The sequence below is a fragment of the Lutjanus erythropterus genome, chromosome 18 (assembly GCF_056507025.1).
Source record: "Lutjanus erythropterus isolate fLutEry1 chromosome 18, fLutEry1.hap2, whole genome shotgun sequence".
Lineage (NCBI taxonomy): Eukaryota > Metazoa > Chordata > Actinopteri > Lutjaniformes > Lutjanidae > Lutjanus > Lutjanus erythropterus.
The window spans coordinates 19054450-19070064 of record NC_139334.1 but is presented as its reverse complement, the minus strand read 5'-3'; the positions used below and the strand labels follow the sequence as shown (position 1 = coordinate 19070064).

At 37.8% G+C, this 15615-nt stretch overlaps 2 protein-coding genes across 2 annotated transcripts in view; both read right to left on the bottom strand.

Annotated features, from left to right (window-relative positions):
• Nucleotides 1-331: 331 nt before the first annotated feature.
• On the bottom strand, nucleotides 332-10506 carry senp2 (SUMO specific peptidase 2). The gene is made up of 17 exons (XM_084742828.1): nucleotides 10047-10506; nucleotides 8335-8396; nucleotides 8110-8222; nucleotides 7321-7387; nucleotides 7136-7217; nucleotides 6824-6998; nucleotides 5904-6010; nucleotides 5733-5815; nucleotides 5452-5500; nucleotides 5290-5362; nucleotides 5034-5189; nucleotides 4493-4624; nucleotides 3363-3584; nucleotides 3066-3145; nucleotides 1574-1658; nucleotides 1388-1483; nucleotides 332-1307 (listed from the first exon to the last, which is right to left on the bottom strand). Exons 1-17 carry the CDS (start codon nucleotides 10226-10228, stop codon nucleotides 1245-1247), a joined length of 1827 nt encoding a protein of 608 aa, XP_084598954.1. The 5' UTR covers nucleotides 10229-10506; the 3' UTR covers nucleotides 332-1244.
• Nucleotides 10507-11327: 821 nt separating this feature from the next.
• Nucleotides 11328-15615, bottom strand: part of pcnt (pericentrin) — a 49912-nt gene continuing 45624 nt past the window's right edge. Inside the window, exons 56-61 of the mRNA XM_084743316.1 lie at nucleotides 15215-15441; nucleotides 15000-15079; nucleotides 14773-14914; nucleotides 14548-14666; nucleotides 13098-13253; nucleotides 11328-11947 (exon numbers count right to left, since the gene is read on the bottom strand). Of these exons, the coding sequence (XP_084599442.1) occupies nucleotides 11904-11947; nucleotides 13098-13253; nucleotides 14548-14666; nucleotides 14773-14914; nucleotides 15000-15079; nucleotides 15215-15441 (768 nt within the window). The 3' untranslated portion in view covers nucleotides 11328-11903. The remainder of the gene's footprint in view (nucleotides 11948-13097; nucleotides 13254-14547; nucleotides 14667-14772; nucleotides 14915-14999; nucleotides 15080-15214; nucleotides 15442-15615) is intronic.

Here is a 15615-nt window from a genome sequence, read left to right as displayed (position 1 = left end):
CAATGTAGTGGTAATGGTATCAATGAATGGTAAAGAAAAACACGCAGCGTATGTTTTCAGTTGGTGCAGCTCATAAACAAATATGCACTCACTAATTACAGTATATAACAGCCTTATAGACTTCAAATATGACATCTACTTTCTGCTATTTTCTGGCTATATACATATACATATACACACACATATCTATATATCTATATATATATATATATATATATATATATATATATATATATACACACATACATATATATATATACACATACACACACATGCTCCAGATTAACCCTCTAATAGCACTGCATGAGCCATGTAATTAAGAAAACTCCAATTTAAAAAATGAAATACTTTATTACAGGAAAAAAAAAAAATCACATTTTAAAGCATGAACTCAAACATGCATGTGTGTACAGTAGTTTTCTATGCAGTATTCTATACTGTAAGTTAATGTAATAGCCCTAAGTAGCCTCGTCTTGCAGTATGCTCATGGAAAAAATTCACAGACATAACAGCGCCTTATGTCTTACAGAGGGGGACACAACTAATAATGCTCCACACATGGAGGAAAAACAAACAAACACTTTCTCATCCAGTCGAGTCATAAATAAACAGCAAAACAAACATACTTGAAGCGCTCAACCGTGCATTTTTGTTCTGAAAAAGGGACCGGAAAAGAGGTACTTTGATTATCACCATCTGTAGAGTGTCATGACTCTGTTGATCATAACATGGAGGATAACAGCCAACCAAAATTTCATTGACCAGCAACAATCTTATTCATTGAAGAACTGGCCAAGTTTTATGTGACCAAGAAATTTCCCGAAATATACAAAAGCATGCTGTAAGTTGAGCTCAGTGTCAGGGGGCTGAAGGCACTTTAGGCAGAATTTCAAACAGTAAAACTAACAAAACAATCCAAAGTTAATACAAAAAAGCCATTCAGTCAGTAGTGCCAAAGCTCGTGTAAAGACATACACTTCTTACATCCCAATAATGTCTCCAATTACAACTCAGAGATTACAAAATGTTAATACGTCCCTCACAGGGAAAGGGACACGATCATGTCTTAAGACTAGTGTTTGATTTATCCAGAACAGCTGGACTGGGTTAGATTTCAGTCAGTAAAGTCCACTTCTTTGGCCCATTCATCTGTTTTTCTTCGCCATGTAGTTACTGTACACAGATGTTGTGTCCATTGATAAAGTATCTGTTGTTAGGCCGTTAATTGAGATTGCTGCAGTCCTCTATAGCAGCTTCTGATTGAGGATTTCCCAAATCATCAGCTTCCTGAAGAGAGGCATGTGGCACTGTAGAGAAAGAGGTAAATGTTAGAAAAACAAAATTAAAGCACAACTATCACTACATTAGGTGAAAATTAAGTACATACCTGTTTAAAGGTGAGAGGCCTTCCTTTTGTGATATAGTCAGCATATTTACAGGCAAAAACACCACAATCACTGCCATTTTTCTGCTGGGGAATCTCCTATAGAGGCATGAACAGTGTACATTAATCTCACAGTGAAAATGAAAATATTCAATTTACTGATGTGTCATTAATCTCAGTTTGACTCACAGTTGCCCTCAAACTTCCAACAGTCCATTTAGCACTGTCGAGCTCTCTGCCTTTCTTTACTTTGTGCTCCTCTTTAAGGTAGAGTCTGGAAAATGAGCACAAGGTTCCATTAACTACACGTGCATACAAGGAAATACGTGGAACACTTATTTATTTAAAATGGTCAGACAAATACAACTTAAAGGGATAGTTTGGAGTATTTGCAGTTCAGGTGGATGAGGTACTTATTAATAGTCTGTGTATTACCTATAGGAGACAGATAGTAGTAGTAGCAGCAATACAGTAAAAGTTCAAGTATAAACTACATTTTGAATATTTTCACTGTTCACCCTGTCAGACAGCCTTTTCACATGGGAAACTGCTCTTACATAAACTAAATACTGGTGTCTCGCTTGCTCAACTAGACTAAATTTTACCTCAAAGAACACAGGAGATGCTCATCTACTGCTACCTGGATTTGTCAGTTTGTGTTTTTGTCTGACTTCGGTGATTGCGGACCAACCCTTTAAGATACTGATGTCATACAATAACACAACAGCAGCTCCTGTGTTCTGCAAGATAAAATGATTTATTTTGTCAATAGAGTCTGATTGGTTTGGAGAGAGCTATAATTGGCTTATTGTAGAAGGAGAATTTCTATACCTTCCATGTACATTGAACACCTTTTGTGTGTTCTGGAAGTGTCAGCATTCTGTGTGTGTGTTTGAAACATCCTCCAAACTGCTCAGTGTAATACAGAGCATTTGTTCTGTTGTGTTTTGACAGATTAGACTATCACCTTACTTTAAACTGCTGCCAAGCAGCCCAGCTGCAAGAGGAAATGACAGAAAACTTGACAAGGGTTATGCCAATAGGGTGCTGATACAGCCAAACAAGAGCCGGATGTGGCAAAATATGGTTAGGTGCCAGGATGAAGTCATCTAAGAGTGCAGTTTTTTTTTTTTTAAATATCTGCTGACATGGCACAAACCTAAGTGTGTGTGTGGAGAGTACCCAAAGAGCAAGAAAATCATAAACAGTTATGTTTGGATGCAGATCAAAATGTTAAAAGGAGGAGGGGACTCTTCAGTCCCCAAATAGTATAATAGAAGGTGAATTGAGTCTCTTTCTTCAGTTTGATCCCTGGATTGACTCGAATTTGTTGGTTTACTAACTTGGGAAAGTAAATAAACTCTCTGCCAATAACTTTCTTTGTCATTATCCTCGACTCAACTAGACCTCTAAAGACAGTTTTAAAGACTAGTCTTTGATAACTGTTGTAGCATCAAGTCTTTTTGGCCTATTTTCAACATTATATAGAACATTATATAGCAGCAGTTTTCCACTGCATAAGACTGTTTGACAACAAGGTATAAGTGGTGAAAAAACTCTAAATTTAACATTCACTTAAACTGATATCTAAGTCCTTTTTAACAGCTGCGACTCCTAAACATTACTTAAAAAAAAAAAAAAAAAAAAATTCTGAACTTTTAAGAGTAGAGTGAGGACTCACAGTAAAAGACTGCAGATGTCATCATGCCTCTGGCCCATAGAATCATATGACTTGACTGTTTTTGACCTTAAATCAATCACCTGAAATGAAAATGAGAGTAAGGAAAACAGTTGAACTATTCAGCACATTGGATATAATTTGGATATTTGACACTGATCAACACAATTGAAATACTTAGAATATTAAAATAATCCAATGGATTATCAAAATCTGTCTTGCACTGTATGTCAAGATCACCAACTAAAAAGGAGGAACATGACATGGCAGTAAATAATAAATTTATAAAGAAAGACTCACAGCCATTGCCCAGTGGACTCCCAGGTGCAGAGGGACTAGGATGAGGTCGTAGAGGAAAAGGTCGACAGCCTTGGTCCAGCGCTTCACTGCGGTGTGTCCTCCAGCCTGTCCACCTCCACCACGCAGCTTGGGAAAGAAGAAGGTGCTGAACGAGTAGGCTTTCAATACTGCTGCTTCGCCAGAGCACCGCTCCATGACCAGGGAGAGGTAGAAATTAATCACCTTAAGAGGAAACAGAGGAGACGAAATATAAAATGTTAAAAAACAGACATTTATCACACATATACACATTGGCAATGTTCTATAAAGTTTTGAAAAAATAAGACATTAATTCTCATGAGAGTAAAATTAGCTTCAAGTAAGTATGATGAGGTACTGACTTCAAATGCATATAATACAGTAACTTACCTCTCACTGTACAAAGTAGTCTATAAATAGAACAGGTAGAGGAATGCTCACATGGTACAGTGGCTAACAGTTGTATTAAACCACAATTTGTATTAAACCACAATTTGTGATGCTAATTTGAGAAAGCAGGTCACTCAACAAACTTTGTTTCCATGGTGACTGGCTGCAGTAGCTGCTACTTCCATTCACTGTTAAAGGTCCAGTGTAGTAGAACATGAGCTTTCCTTGTCTTTTTTGATTATAAAGCGGGTCAAGGCACTATTTAAATAATGTGGAAGTATCTAAACACTCAGTCCATGGATAAATGCACACACCCTACATTCAGAAACTGTACCTTTAAATAAGCCATCCAATTGAGCTTGCAAGTTATACAAGAGAAAAATGTACAGAAAAAATGCACAATTGTTGGATTCTAGGAGGCCAATATATCATTGCACAGTGGGAACCTTGCCACAGCTCATTAAGTGACATACACCCCTTGAAGTGCAGGATAATTTCCTTGCATAGAGTTTAAGCATTATACACTAAGTTGCCAGTAACACAGGATGAATGGATCAAGGGGATTGTACCCATTTACACCAAAACCATGAATCCACCTCTTTGCTGACCACATGTCTGATAAGCTGACTGTATTTCATAGAGACTGACTAAAATGGTAAAAAAAAAAAAAAAAATCATCCCAAATAGAATTAACTCGAACAAAAGCATCTTTACAGTCTTACCTCATCGTTGAGCCAGCCACCTTCCTGTAGTGTGGCCAGGTCTCTCTGTGTGATGCGTAGCTTGAAAGCTGAACTCAGAACAAGGTTGGGATCACTCTGAGCCAGAGCACAACTTATCTCTACTGACATTTCCTACACAAACAACAATAAAAAGATTAAATAAAAAAAAAAAAAAAAAAACTGTATCCATCGTTTCTTAAACACAGTGACTAGAAATCACTCCAAACTACAGCTGCTACCATCAATTGAATAATTCTCAACTATTAAACACCAACTACTTTGGTAATCAATTAATGGTCTGAGTAATTTAATAATTAAAAAAGTCAAAACTCTGATTCCAGAATATTTTCTGATAACTGAATATGTTTGGGTTGTGGATAAAACAAGACATTTAAGGACATCATCTTGGGCTTTTGCAAACACCAATCAAACATTTTTCAGCATTTTCTGACAAACTAATCGATTAATTGAGAAAACAGTTTGCAGATTAATTGACAATGAAAATACTTGTTAGATGCAGCTCTTCTCCTGACCATCTCACCTTGGTCAACCGAGGTATGTCCTCATCACTGTGTCTTGCATGTGCTGTGTGTGCAGTGTGTGTGTCAGGGAGACTGACAGCAGGGGTCTCTCTGTCCACTAGGTTGAGGCGAGTGGCTACTTCTGTAGAAAGGTCCAAATCTGCTGCCTGTTTCTGCTGCAACATAAATCGACAGTACAGAGATGATGCATTTGCATTTCACCTGTAATTATAACTAATGCATGCTTTGACAAGTCATGACAGATAAAAAGGCTACCTTTGTACATCTAGCAGGTTGTGTGTCCTCAAAGGCTCCACTGAATGTATTACTAAAGGTCAAGCTACCCCGCCTGGATATAAATCAAATACAGGTGGATAAAATAATCAGAAATCATCAACATATTTGATACACAGATATGCAGAGATGTGTTACACCAACCTGTCCTTGGGTGCAGGTGCATTTCTCCATGTAAACACACTTGGGGCAGCTGTGCCAAAAAAAAAAAAAAAAAAAAAAAGTCAGTTCAACAGGGTAGATTCATGTTTACTGAACATATTTCAAATAGACTCTGTTGTAAAAAGGAATCTAGTGTCCAATAAAAACAATGCCCCAAACAAGTAGGAGGTAATTACAACTTGATGGGATGTGCAACTCTGAAATGAAAGCATTGCTTGAAACTACCCATTCAGGTTCATAAAGTATATACGTAAGTGTCTTACCTGCATATGCTGTCTTCCTGGACACTGATTCTAAGGCTTTTCCTGAAGCAGCAGTTTTGTGATCAACCTGTGACAGTGCATCACTGGAAGCAAAAAGGAGAAAAGGATCTTAGTGGATTAATCTTGATGAAATGTCTAAAAACTCCACATGAATAATAGGGTTATACTCACTCTTGCGGTTTTGTTTGGTTGAAAGGTAGTGGTTGGCTTTTGCTGTATTTCTCTGTCACCATCTCCAGCAAGCGTCTGTAATGCTCCTTATTATTCTGCTTTATGGCCTAAAGGGAGAACCCAAATACATGATAACTGGTACAGCTGAGTGGTACAGCCTTAAAGCATGATTACAGGTGTTATGAGGTGATCATCTTGGTAAACAGAACTTAAACATTAATTTGCTGCTCTGAATGCTAAAGGCAGTAAAGACATTCCAAGCTAGATTTGAGGTTATTTAGAAACTGTATCACCAGTACTTAGTTTGTCCACCAGAGAGCACTGACAAGTTATTTTTTTAAACACTGTACAATTTTCCACATAGTGTGTATTTTGATCCCCTTTTACCAAAAAAATCATGTTTGTTATGGGTATAATATTAACATTATATGCATATGACATTATTGGACTTTTTTAAAGCCTGAAATATCTAATATTGGTTGGTCTGTAAATTTAACACACTAAACATTTTTACATAAATGTTGTCTATTATTGGTGGGTCTATTTTCTCCACATTAGTGATGTAAAAGAGCATTGTAGTTAGAAGAGCACTCTATTGTGGTTAGTGTTATCCATCTAATTTCTCTACTCTTTGTTCAATTAATTTTATTTAAAATCAATTCAATTTGGTTTGTCTCTTAATTTATTTCTAAGACATCTGTAATACACTGAGTGTTTTTTATAAATGCACTTTGTCAATCTGTTGATGTGTGGTTTGTATTCTATTTGAAAAAACAAAATAAAATACTCCAAAAACTGTGCCTATTATAGCATTTATAAAATTCAAGACTTCCAAATACATGAATTGTACAGACAAAGCAGGATTTCAAAGTATCCTTATATAAATACAATCAGTGAAGCCAAATAATTGATTATTTTACCTCTTCCACTGTAAGACTGGGCTTGTGGCAGCGGTTGTGTCCAAAGCCATTGCATGTTGGATCAGAGCTGGCTGTTCCCACCCTCGGAGCAGGTCTGGAGGGCAGCAGCTGGAGGGAACCTCTCCTCTCTCTGTCCTTTCCCTTGTCAAGGAGCCCTGCAGACAGTCCTGCCCCACTGGATTCAGAAACATTATATATATTAACAACAGATCATTAACAAAGGGTGATACTGGTGGTTTTGCAGCCCTGTAAGTATATTTACATAAAACTGGAAGAATGAAGGGAACAGCATTGTGACACTGGACCACTTGCCTGTACTTCCTCATTAAAGGAGGGGAGGAGCTCTTAAAGGGATTCTTCCCACCCCTGTCATTCATCCCACCCACCGGTTTACCTGTGAAGAAAAAAGCCAAACGGTGATGGGGATGAGCATAAGAGGACTACACAGTGTACAGTGACATAAATACAGTCCTGCAGTAATAGCTGTCCTCACTTACTCATTCTCCACTCAGTACTGCTCAACCATGAGGTGTGGAGTTCATCTATCCCCATCAGAGTAACAGGCTGGATCAACAGAGGAAATAGAAGATAATTATAAATAGAGAATACCAATAACAAATGCAACATGGAAGTACCAAACTTAAGTTGTGCTTACTAGCTGAGCTATTTGAAAAAGGCAGTTTTAAGTGTCCAGTGAACTTTGCCCACACCAAGCATCTGGCATTGAAACACATATTTTTCTTGGTCTGCTTGACATTCTTACAGTTCACATTAAGGTTATGGATTCCAAGAATCTGGCAATACGATATGCATCATGATACGGGGGTTACGATTCAATATATTGAGATACTATAAGCAAGGTGATATATTGCATTTTTTTAAAAGCTAATTTTAGAAAAAAAATAATCTTTTATTCTGGTTTTATGTGTAGCCTTAAAAACGTGTTTGTGTTGTTTAGTACAGGTAAATCAGCTTCATCCACATATGCTTCTGAAGGTTTATTTTAGTATATGCAAACTGCAGAGGTGAGTAGATGGATATTTAAAAGAGACAGACATTTACATTCATGCTACATTGGGTGCAAAATTAAGTAACATACTCAAATGTGTTCTCAGTGAATTTTGGATTCACACACCTCTTTTTATTTAGTTGTTCACTTGTGACCAGATTATCCAAGAAGCATTTAAGTACCTTTGTCAAAACAGAACCATTCATAGATTCATAGCTGCAAAAATGTTCAACCAAATTTTATATGCATGTCTGGTCGAGGGAATTGGAGCACAAACCTGTGTCTCTTCATACTGTCTTGGTTTCTCACACCCCGTTGTCAGTGGACTCCGCAGCCTGAGCAGACCTGCTACCCCGGCCACAGTCTTCTTCACAAAGCTGATGACTACATCTGACAAACAAGATACCACAAGTCAGCAACTGTCTTCATTTGTGGGAGACTTTTGGAATTATATAAAAATATATATATATAAAACATTTTTTTTTAAATTTATTATTCATACCGCGTCTGCGTCTTTTCACTTCTACCTGCTCATTCTGACAAACACCATCTGCAACATCAACACTGTAAGAAGAAAAACAAGATTTGAGACAGATGCTTCTGACAATATCATGTATCATAATATTCCTCATTAAAACAGTATCAGCAATGTGTAGACGTATTTGGGTTACTAGCTTCAGTTAGTGCCTCTTATATATTATAATTACCAAAGTGCCAGTTCTGCCAAAAAATGTATTCAGTCTGATACAACTGTCCTGCAATACATCCTGCCTTCATGAAGGTTATTAAGCTTACTTTTTCTTCAAACCGTTTTAGATAGGTGTTGATTCAATCTTATGGTTATTTGGGAGGCTGTAGTTTGTGGTTCTGTTGAACTGTACTGCATCATACAGAGAGGTATTTCTACTGAAGTCTACCCATGTAGATAATATTAAAGGGGTAGACAGAATATTCATGCTGCTGAAACAGTTTTCATTGCTGAGTAAACTGCCAAGTCTGTTTAGTACAATATTCTGTAAAATGGAAGAAAACTAACAAATGCTGGTCATAGTTTCCAGTCTCTAAGACGTGAGTTACCGAGTTTTGAAGATATTGGCTGTCATGATGTTGGCCTTCTCTTAAATATAGTGGAACTAGAGAACACTCAGCTTGTGGTACTCAAAACACCAAAAAATACATTGAAAATCAAATGCAATGTCTACTTCCAAAAAAATGACCTAGTTACTCAAGATAATCCATAGATATTGTTGTCAACTATTTTCTCTTTCACTTTCTTTCAACTACACTGATAAAGACAATAGTATATGAAACAACATTTTTTATCCCCCCAGTGGGATTAATGACACTGCAATGAATCCACATGAAAAAACAAATATGGCAGAGAGAGATAAGACACACAAAGGAGCTTATAGTAAAATCTCCTCTCTCAGATTTACAACATGACAAAAAAATGTAGAGAAACAAAACAAATACTTGTAATAATCAGAAATATAACTAACAAGCATATACCAAATGAACACATACTGATCACATTAACTTTGGCACAGATGTTTTTACACATTAGACTTAAATACTGATGATAATGGACAGGTTTTGATAGAATGAGGGCTCTTGTTCAAAAGTAAAGTATAATATAATGTGTATTTTATGGCATACTGTCCGAGCGTTGTATGATAATCGGGGAAATGAATATCCTTTGCTTGGGTGATTGGATATGAACGGAATGGGGATTCGTTTAAAAGAGGCTGTGGAATACATTCGGTAAGCTATACTTTCGATACAAAACATTAACTACATTTGGTGCCTTCAAAAATCATATTCGCAACCTGTCAAACATTTCTCTATGTTTTAGTGTGTGCCAAGGAAAGTTGACCGATGAACTGGAGGTTGTGAGGAAGAGAGGAAATGTTTAAGCAACGTATCTACCAAATTCACAATAACGTAACTACATGACCACACAGCATTTTAATATCGCATCACTATTGTATGCTACTGATTGTTCACACAGGTTAGCTAATCTAGCTAGCTAACTAGCGTTCTTACGTTAGTTAGCCGACATGACTTTTCACTACCTTACACACCTCCGGTTAACGAACCATTCCTTTAGCTAAACAACGGTAACCAACGGGGATGTAGCTGTGAACCGACAATTCAACTAATACTAGTGAACATGTGCATGGAGTACAATAATGGTCTTTAACTCCATCAACGGACCTCTGGTAGTTCCGTTTAGCCGGTCTGCCGTGGCTCTCCTGCCGCTGTGCTCCCGCTCTCGCGCCAGGTCGCGTGGGTCCCTCTTCGCTAACGTTACCTTTCCCGGTGGGCCACTCGGTGGGCTTCTGCCCCGTAACGGGCTCAAACAGCGACGAGATTCCGTCAACTATCCATCCATACATCCCAGACAAATACGAGAAAATGGTAACGGGGTTTTCTACGCGGGCCAGGACTATTTTAACCGATAAGATGTCATGCAACGATCTACGACACACAGCCTCCCGTTCACCGTTAGCTTGCAGTTAGCAGCACTGTGCTCAAGCAAGAGGGATGTGCGTCAGTTAGTGTTGATCTTCCACCGAGTGAGAACGTTATATCCGTCTACGTAAACCAGGCGGGCGGAGTTCTAAAGGACAGATGGAATGGTAACGAGATATGGAAGGACTACAAGCGGCTTCTGTCGATTTTAAAAACGAACGAACCCCTGACCGGAAAGGTAAACAGCGTCAGAGGCAGATCAGACGATCATTGGCTGCTGCTGAGGGGCTCAGATGTCAATTCTTGGTTACATAATGTTTAGCTTCAATCTACTGACTCGCTGATATTTTGGATCGATACGCAGAAAGTCCCTACCTAGAAAAAACAGGTCAAATGGTCATGCTTTCTGGTAGTGACATTTTAACTTATTTTGATTGAATCGTTCGATAACTGGAGGTATTTTAATTGGCAAGTTAAAGAAAATGGACCAATAGAAAACTAAACTTTACCTTAATTCTAATTTACATTAATCTAACTACATTACAATTCTCGAAAACGAAAATTTGAAAGAACCAACAAAGGCCCAAACTATATTTGAAACAAGTAATTATTTGTCATTTATCTTTTAATCTTGCTCCCATTATTTGTTTAATATTTGTCCTGCTCAAATGCATTGTTTTACTTTTACTGGGTGTCTATCAATTTACTGAAATTGTATGTATATATATGTATGTATGTATATGTTTAGTTAAAAAACAAAACAAAAAAAAAACTATCTGGACTGAAGATTGAAACATCAACACAGGACATGGTGATTCTAATCTCACGGATGTGTTTTGTTAGTTGGTCTGTTCACAATAATCGCGCTCTACCTGCCTGTTACTGCTAGAAATGAGCCTGTGCAGGGTTTGTTATTCTGTACTACTGCCATTATTTTATTGCAACTTAATAGGGTAGTGTGGTAAGTGTTCAACAAGTTTACCCTGTATTAAGGTTGAATGAGTAAGTAGCACACAACACATCTATTGTGCACGGTTTCTTGAAGAATTTCCTTGTGTGAAAATGACAAATACCCCACATAATATATTATGAGAGCTGCAACAAAATAAAACCAGTCTGTTTAGTTTGTAAGCACACATTTAAAATATTTATATCAACTTTATGGTAGAAACATAGATAATACATAAAAATACATACAGTACAGTTCACTTTTATGCAATAACGCACTCACTGACTATATTGATCATGGACCTCCAGTATAAAACCAGTGCAAATTTGGACACATGTACAATGAACATCAGTCCTATTTACATACAGTAGCACAAAAGAGTATAAAAACATTAGAAAAATAACAAACAGACCTATTTAAAATAACGAAACATCTGTTCTTGCAACAATTCAAGAGTGACCTTCAAAATACCGAAGTACAGAGAATAGAAAAATTACAAAAGAAAATAGTGAAAAATAATTTATGTGCTTGTAAAAATTGAGTAATTAAATAATTAATCATATGTCATATATTCCTTTCTACATATTTCTACATGGGTGTAAGGCATGGACAGTTGTGTAACGATATGTAGACAGGAGACATTCATTCTTTCAGTGGTCGAACAACTTTGGGTCGGGCTGGAGAACAGACGGACCTGATAGGACACACAAAGACAAAAAAGTCAGATAAAGTGGACTGTGACCTTTTTTTCAGCATTTAGTAAAACAAAATCCATACTTAAGTTGTCAAAGTAAAAAATACACTGCTGATGTCTGTCTTGACTTGGATTCTGACTTTGTGTTTATTTAAAGAATTACAACTGGCTGTCATAAATAACTTAGTTGACAATACATTTAAAAATTGTTATTAGGATGGCTCTACATTTCTCATCATTTGTGTTAGAATATGTCTTTACTGCTCTGTTGCCAAAAGCCCAAACATATCTCACGCAATTTAACTCATCAGTAAATTATCACATCATCATCAGTTGAAATATTCAACTCTGTAAAACAATACATGAGAAAATTACCTTGCAATGAAAAAAACAACAAACAAAATTACACATAACAAACAGTCCATTGTGAAGAGAACGGTCACACTCTGGTCTTTGAGGCTAAAAGTCACAGATAACAAGCCACATTATAGGATTATAGGACTATACTGGTGTGTTTGTGTCAGTCCTTTGAGCAAGTTTTTCCACACCATATTTCCTTTTTTTCTACATGCCATTTTCTACCATGAAAACAACCCCTGTGTCAGTTCATGCCTATCTGAATCAATCTTTAATGGTAATCCATCACTGAGAAAGAGAAAGAAAAAGAAAGAAAGAAGCATACATGCCATATTTAATTCTATTTTGGGGATTTGAGGGCACTACATAGAGGATACATTTCACACTCAGAAATTGGACACTCAAAATGAGAGAGGGTAAATATGGTGCACGACATGGTAAACAGGAGTGACACAAATTCAATATTACATCAAAAATCAATTGCAAAACTAAAGCCAACTAAAGTTTTTTTTAAAACATCAAAAAAAAAAAAAAAAAAAAAAAAAAAAAAAACTATGGAAAGGCTTTGAAGTCACTAGTAAACCTATACACATGCAAGAACAAAAATGGGCTTTTGCATGAATGCACATAAATGTAAGAGATGAGAAACCTGAAAGCCGTCTATGTCCCACACCGTGGTGTTACCACCTCCTATCTTGTGCACTCAGTGACAGTTGAGATCCAATCCTGAGAGGTGCATTGTTTGTGTGGCTTTATTCGTTTGGTGGAGTGAGTCTGTTACACTCACACTCACCTGGACCGTTCAGGTAAAGGGGCGACAAGCAGCTCAGGTACAGCCACGTCCTGTTCTCCTGCAGCCAGCGCTGCCGATAACCAATCATATCAGGGGAACAGGCTGACTGTATCCTCCTTTCGTCTTTAGGGGGTGGGGCTAAATGAGTTGTGCTTACTAGGTTGGGAGATCATAGAGCACACAGGTTTTGTGAAATTTAATAAGCTGTTTTGCAGGAAGTTTTAGCCCACCCACAATTTTTTCTTACATTACCTGTCTTATACTAAACTTTCTCAGATGAATGGAATGAACACTTCCGGAAAAATGAGTGACCAAATTAGGAGACATGCAGCTAATGCTGGGATCAGACTACACAATATTTTTGTCTTTTGATTATTGTCATTGTGCTTAATTAATTAATCACAAGTCATTCATTTTTGCAAAGAGACATGACAGACTAAAGCGTGAAGGTGGACTGTCGTTTTCCTTCCCAGCAGGACAGTGAGTGTGCTACTTGTGTGTCACTTTGTCATGTTTACAGCTGAAAAAGAGGTCTTTGCTACTATGGGCCAATGTCACTGAGCACAATGAAGCTATCAGACCAAGTGAGAATCTCAGTTAGTTAAAACATCAGTTTAAATGTACGCTATATTTAGAATATTTTCACACACCAGACAGCCTTTTCTTGTATTCTAAAGGGCTAGTTCAGATTCAGTGATGTCACACAATAACCAACAATCAAGGCAGCAGTATACCAGCAGGCTGTCTGACAGCAAGATAAAGTGAAAATATAGTGTAAACTTGTATTGATTTCTTTTTTTAAGGCAGGCCTTTTCTAAGTGTCAAAAATACATTTTACTGCTGATCCTTTCCACAGCAGTACATTGCTTAACGTCTGTGCTGGTGCTCTTCTGTTTCTCCAAACTGGGTGGCATACTGACCATCACCTACTGTAGCTAATACACTGCTATCAATAAGTACCTCAAACAACCCCATTTTAAATGATCTGAACTATCATTTTAAAAGGAATAAACTAGACTGTAGCACGTGCTGTTCTTTTTCATTTGGGACATTATTGTGCAGTCTGATCTCAGCCTAAGAGCTATAAAACATAAACCCAGTGCCCTGTAACATCTCCCATTGTGATCTGAGTGGGATGCCTTGAAATTTGTGGGTACCGTCACCAGTGTGATTTCTAATCTAACTGCACACTCCACAGAGGACTGCTTTGAACAACTATTCACTGATAAAAACTTTAAAACCCAGACATATAACATAGAATGAATGAAAGCCAGGAAGTGACAGAGTCCTAATCCTTTAACCAATTAATGACCAAGTGTTGACCTTCCACCCTCTGTTTCCAGTGTGCACCAGATTTTTAGAAGTTAGAAGTTTCCTCCACCCACAGTCAACTCCATCATTTGTCCTGGAATTCACCTGTTTCACCCAACATATATGTAATGCTGCTCACCTTGTCTGGCTCCCACCAGCCGCTGCTGAACTTTCTCCAGATGGTGGATGTATTCTGTCAGTGATCGCTCTGGATCCTGAGATGTTCCTCCTGAAGCCAGACTGGTGCTGGAGGGCGACCTGTGGAAAGAAGAAAACTTACTTTAAAACCCTTAAAAATACTACATAACATGAACAGTCTTCCACAATCTAAAGTTGATTAGACTTTGATGAAAGGAGCACAGACCTGTTGTGCAACCTGAAGGGTGATTTGACAGGTGGGACAAGGGCTGACATGGTGTCTCTGTGGACAGCGCCGCTGTCTCTGTTTGGTGGCGACTCAGAATTTAATCTTGGCTGTTGTTGCCTTAAAACTTCAACTTTAGGCCCTGTGGAAGATTTTAAGATTAAAAATCCATCCACTCACAGACATATATGATGCATATTATCATAAAATGTGTTCAGTGAACTGACCTGAAGCGTGCCCATTGACAACCCCAGACACAGATAACCTTCTGATCGCTCTTTGCCATTTCCTGGTCAGGAACCTCATTCTGAAAAAAACATATAAGAAAAAAAAAACAAAAAAAACAAAAACAAAAAAAAAACAAAACAGAAAGTGATTAGTTTATGTATGAACAAACGGCTGAGGTAACTCTTAAATCTTTACATCCTGGTGTGCTTCCTACCTTGAGACAGCAATGACAACTCGTACAGCAGCTCTAAATCGTCCGAGGGGTCTGCGCTGGGAGGACAGTGGGGGAGACGGCCGTGCCCCCATATGGGCGATGAGACACAGCGTGGCCTGCTCACACTCCTGGAAACCTCCCAACAGCAGCAGCAGGTAACGTTTCTGGTACACCAGAGCTTTCCTGAAACTCTCAGCACGCAGGTAACGCTCATACAAACGCTGCACCTGCAAACCAAGAAACATGCAATTCGACATTGTCCATCATTGTATTTCAAAACTAGTTTTATAGATAAGCCAACATATAGCAGTTAAACAGGTTGGCGGTTGCCCAAAGCAAGAAATTTAATGCCAGATTTTTCCTCGTCAAACATCAAAGCATACACACAAACATCAAAGATC

Bases quoted from the DNA above. Each gene is read 5' to 3' on its own strand.
- senp2 (XM_084742828.1), bottom strand. From the start codon at position 10,228: ATGTATGGATGGATAGTTGACGGAATCTCGTCGCTGTTTGAGCCCGTT. The intron at 3,585-4,492 runs GTAAGACTGTAA...TTTCCTCTTAAG, and splicing joins GTGGCTGGCTCAACGATGAG to GTGATTAATTTCTACCTCTC. The intron at 1,484-1,573 runs GTGAGTCAAACT...ATGCCTCTATAG, and splicing joins TTGGAAGTTTGAGGGCAACT to GAGATTCCCCAGCAGAAAAA.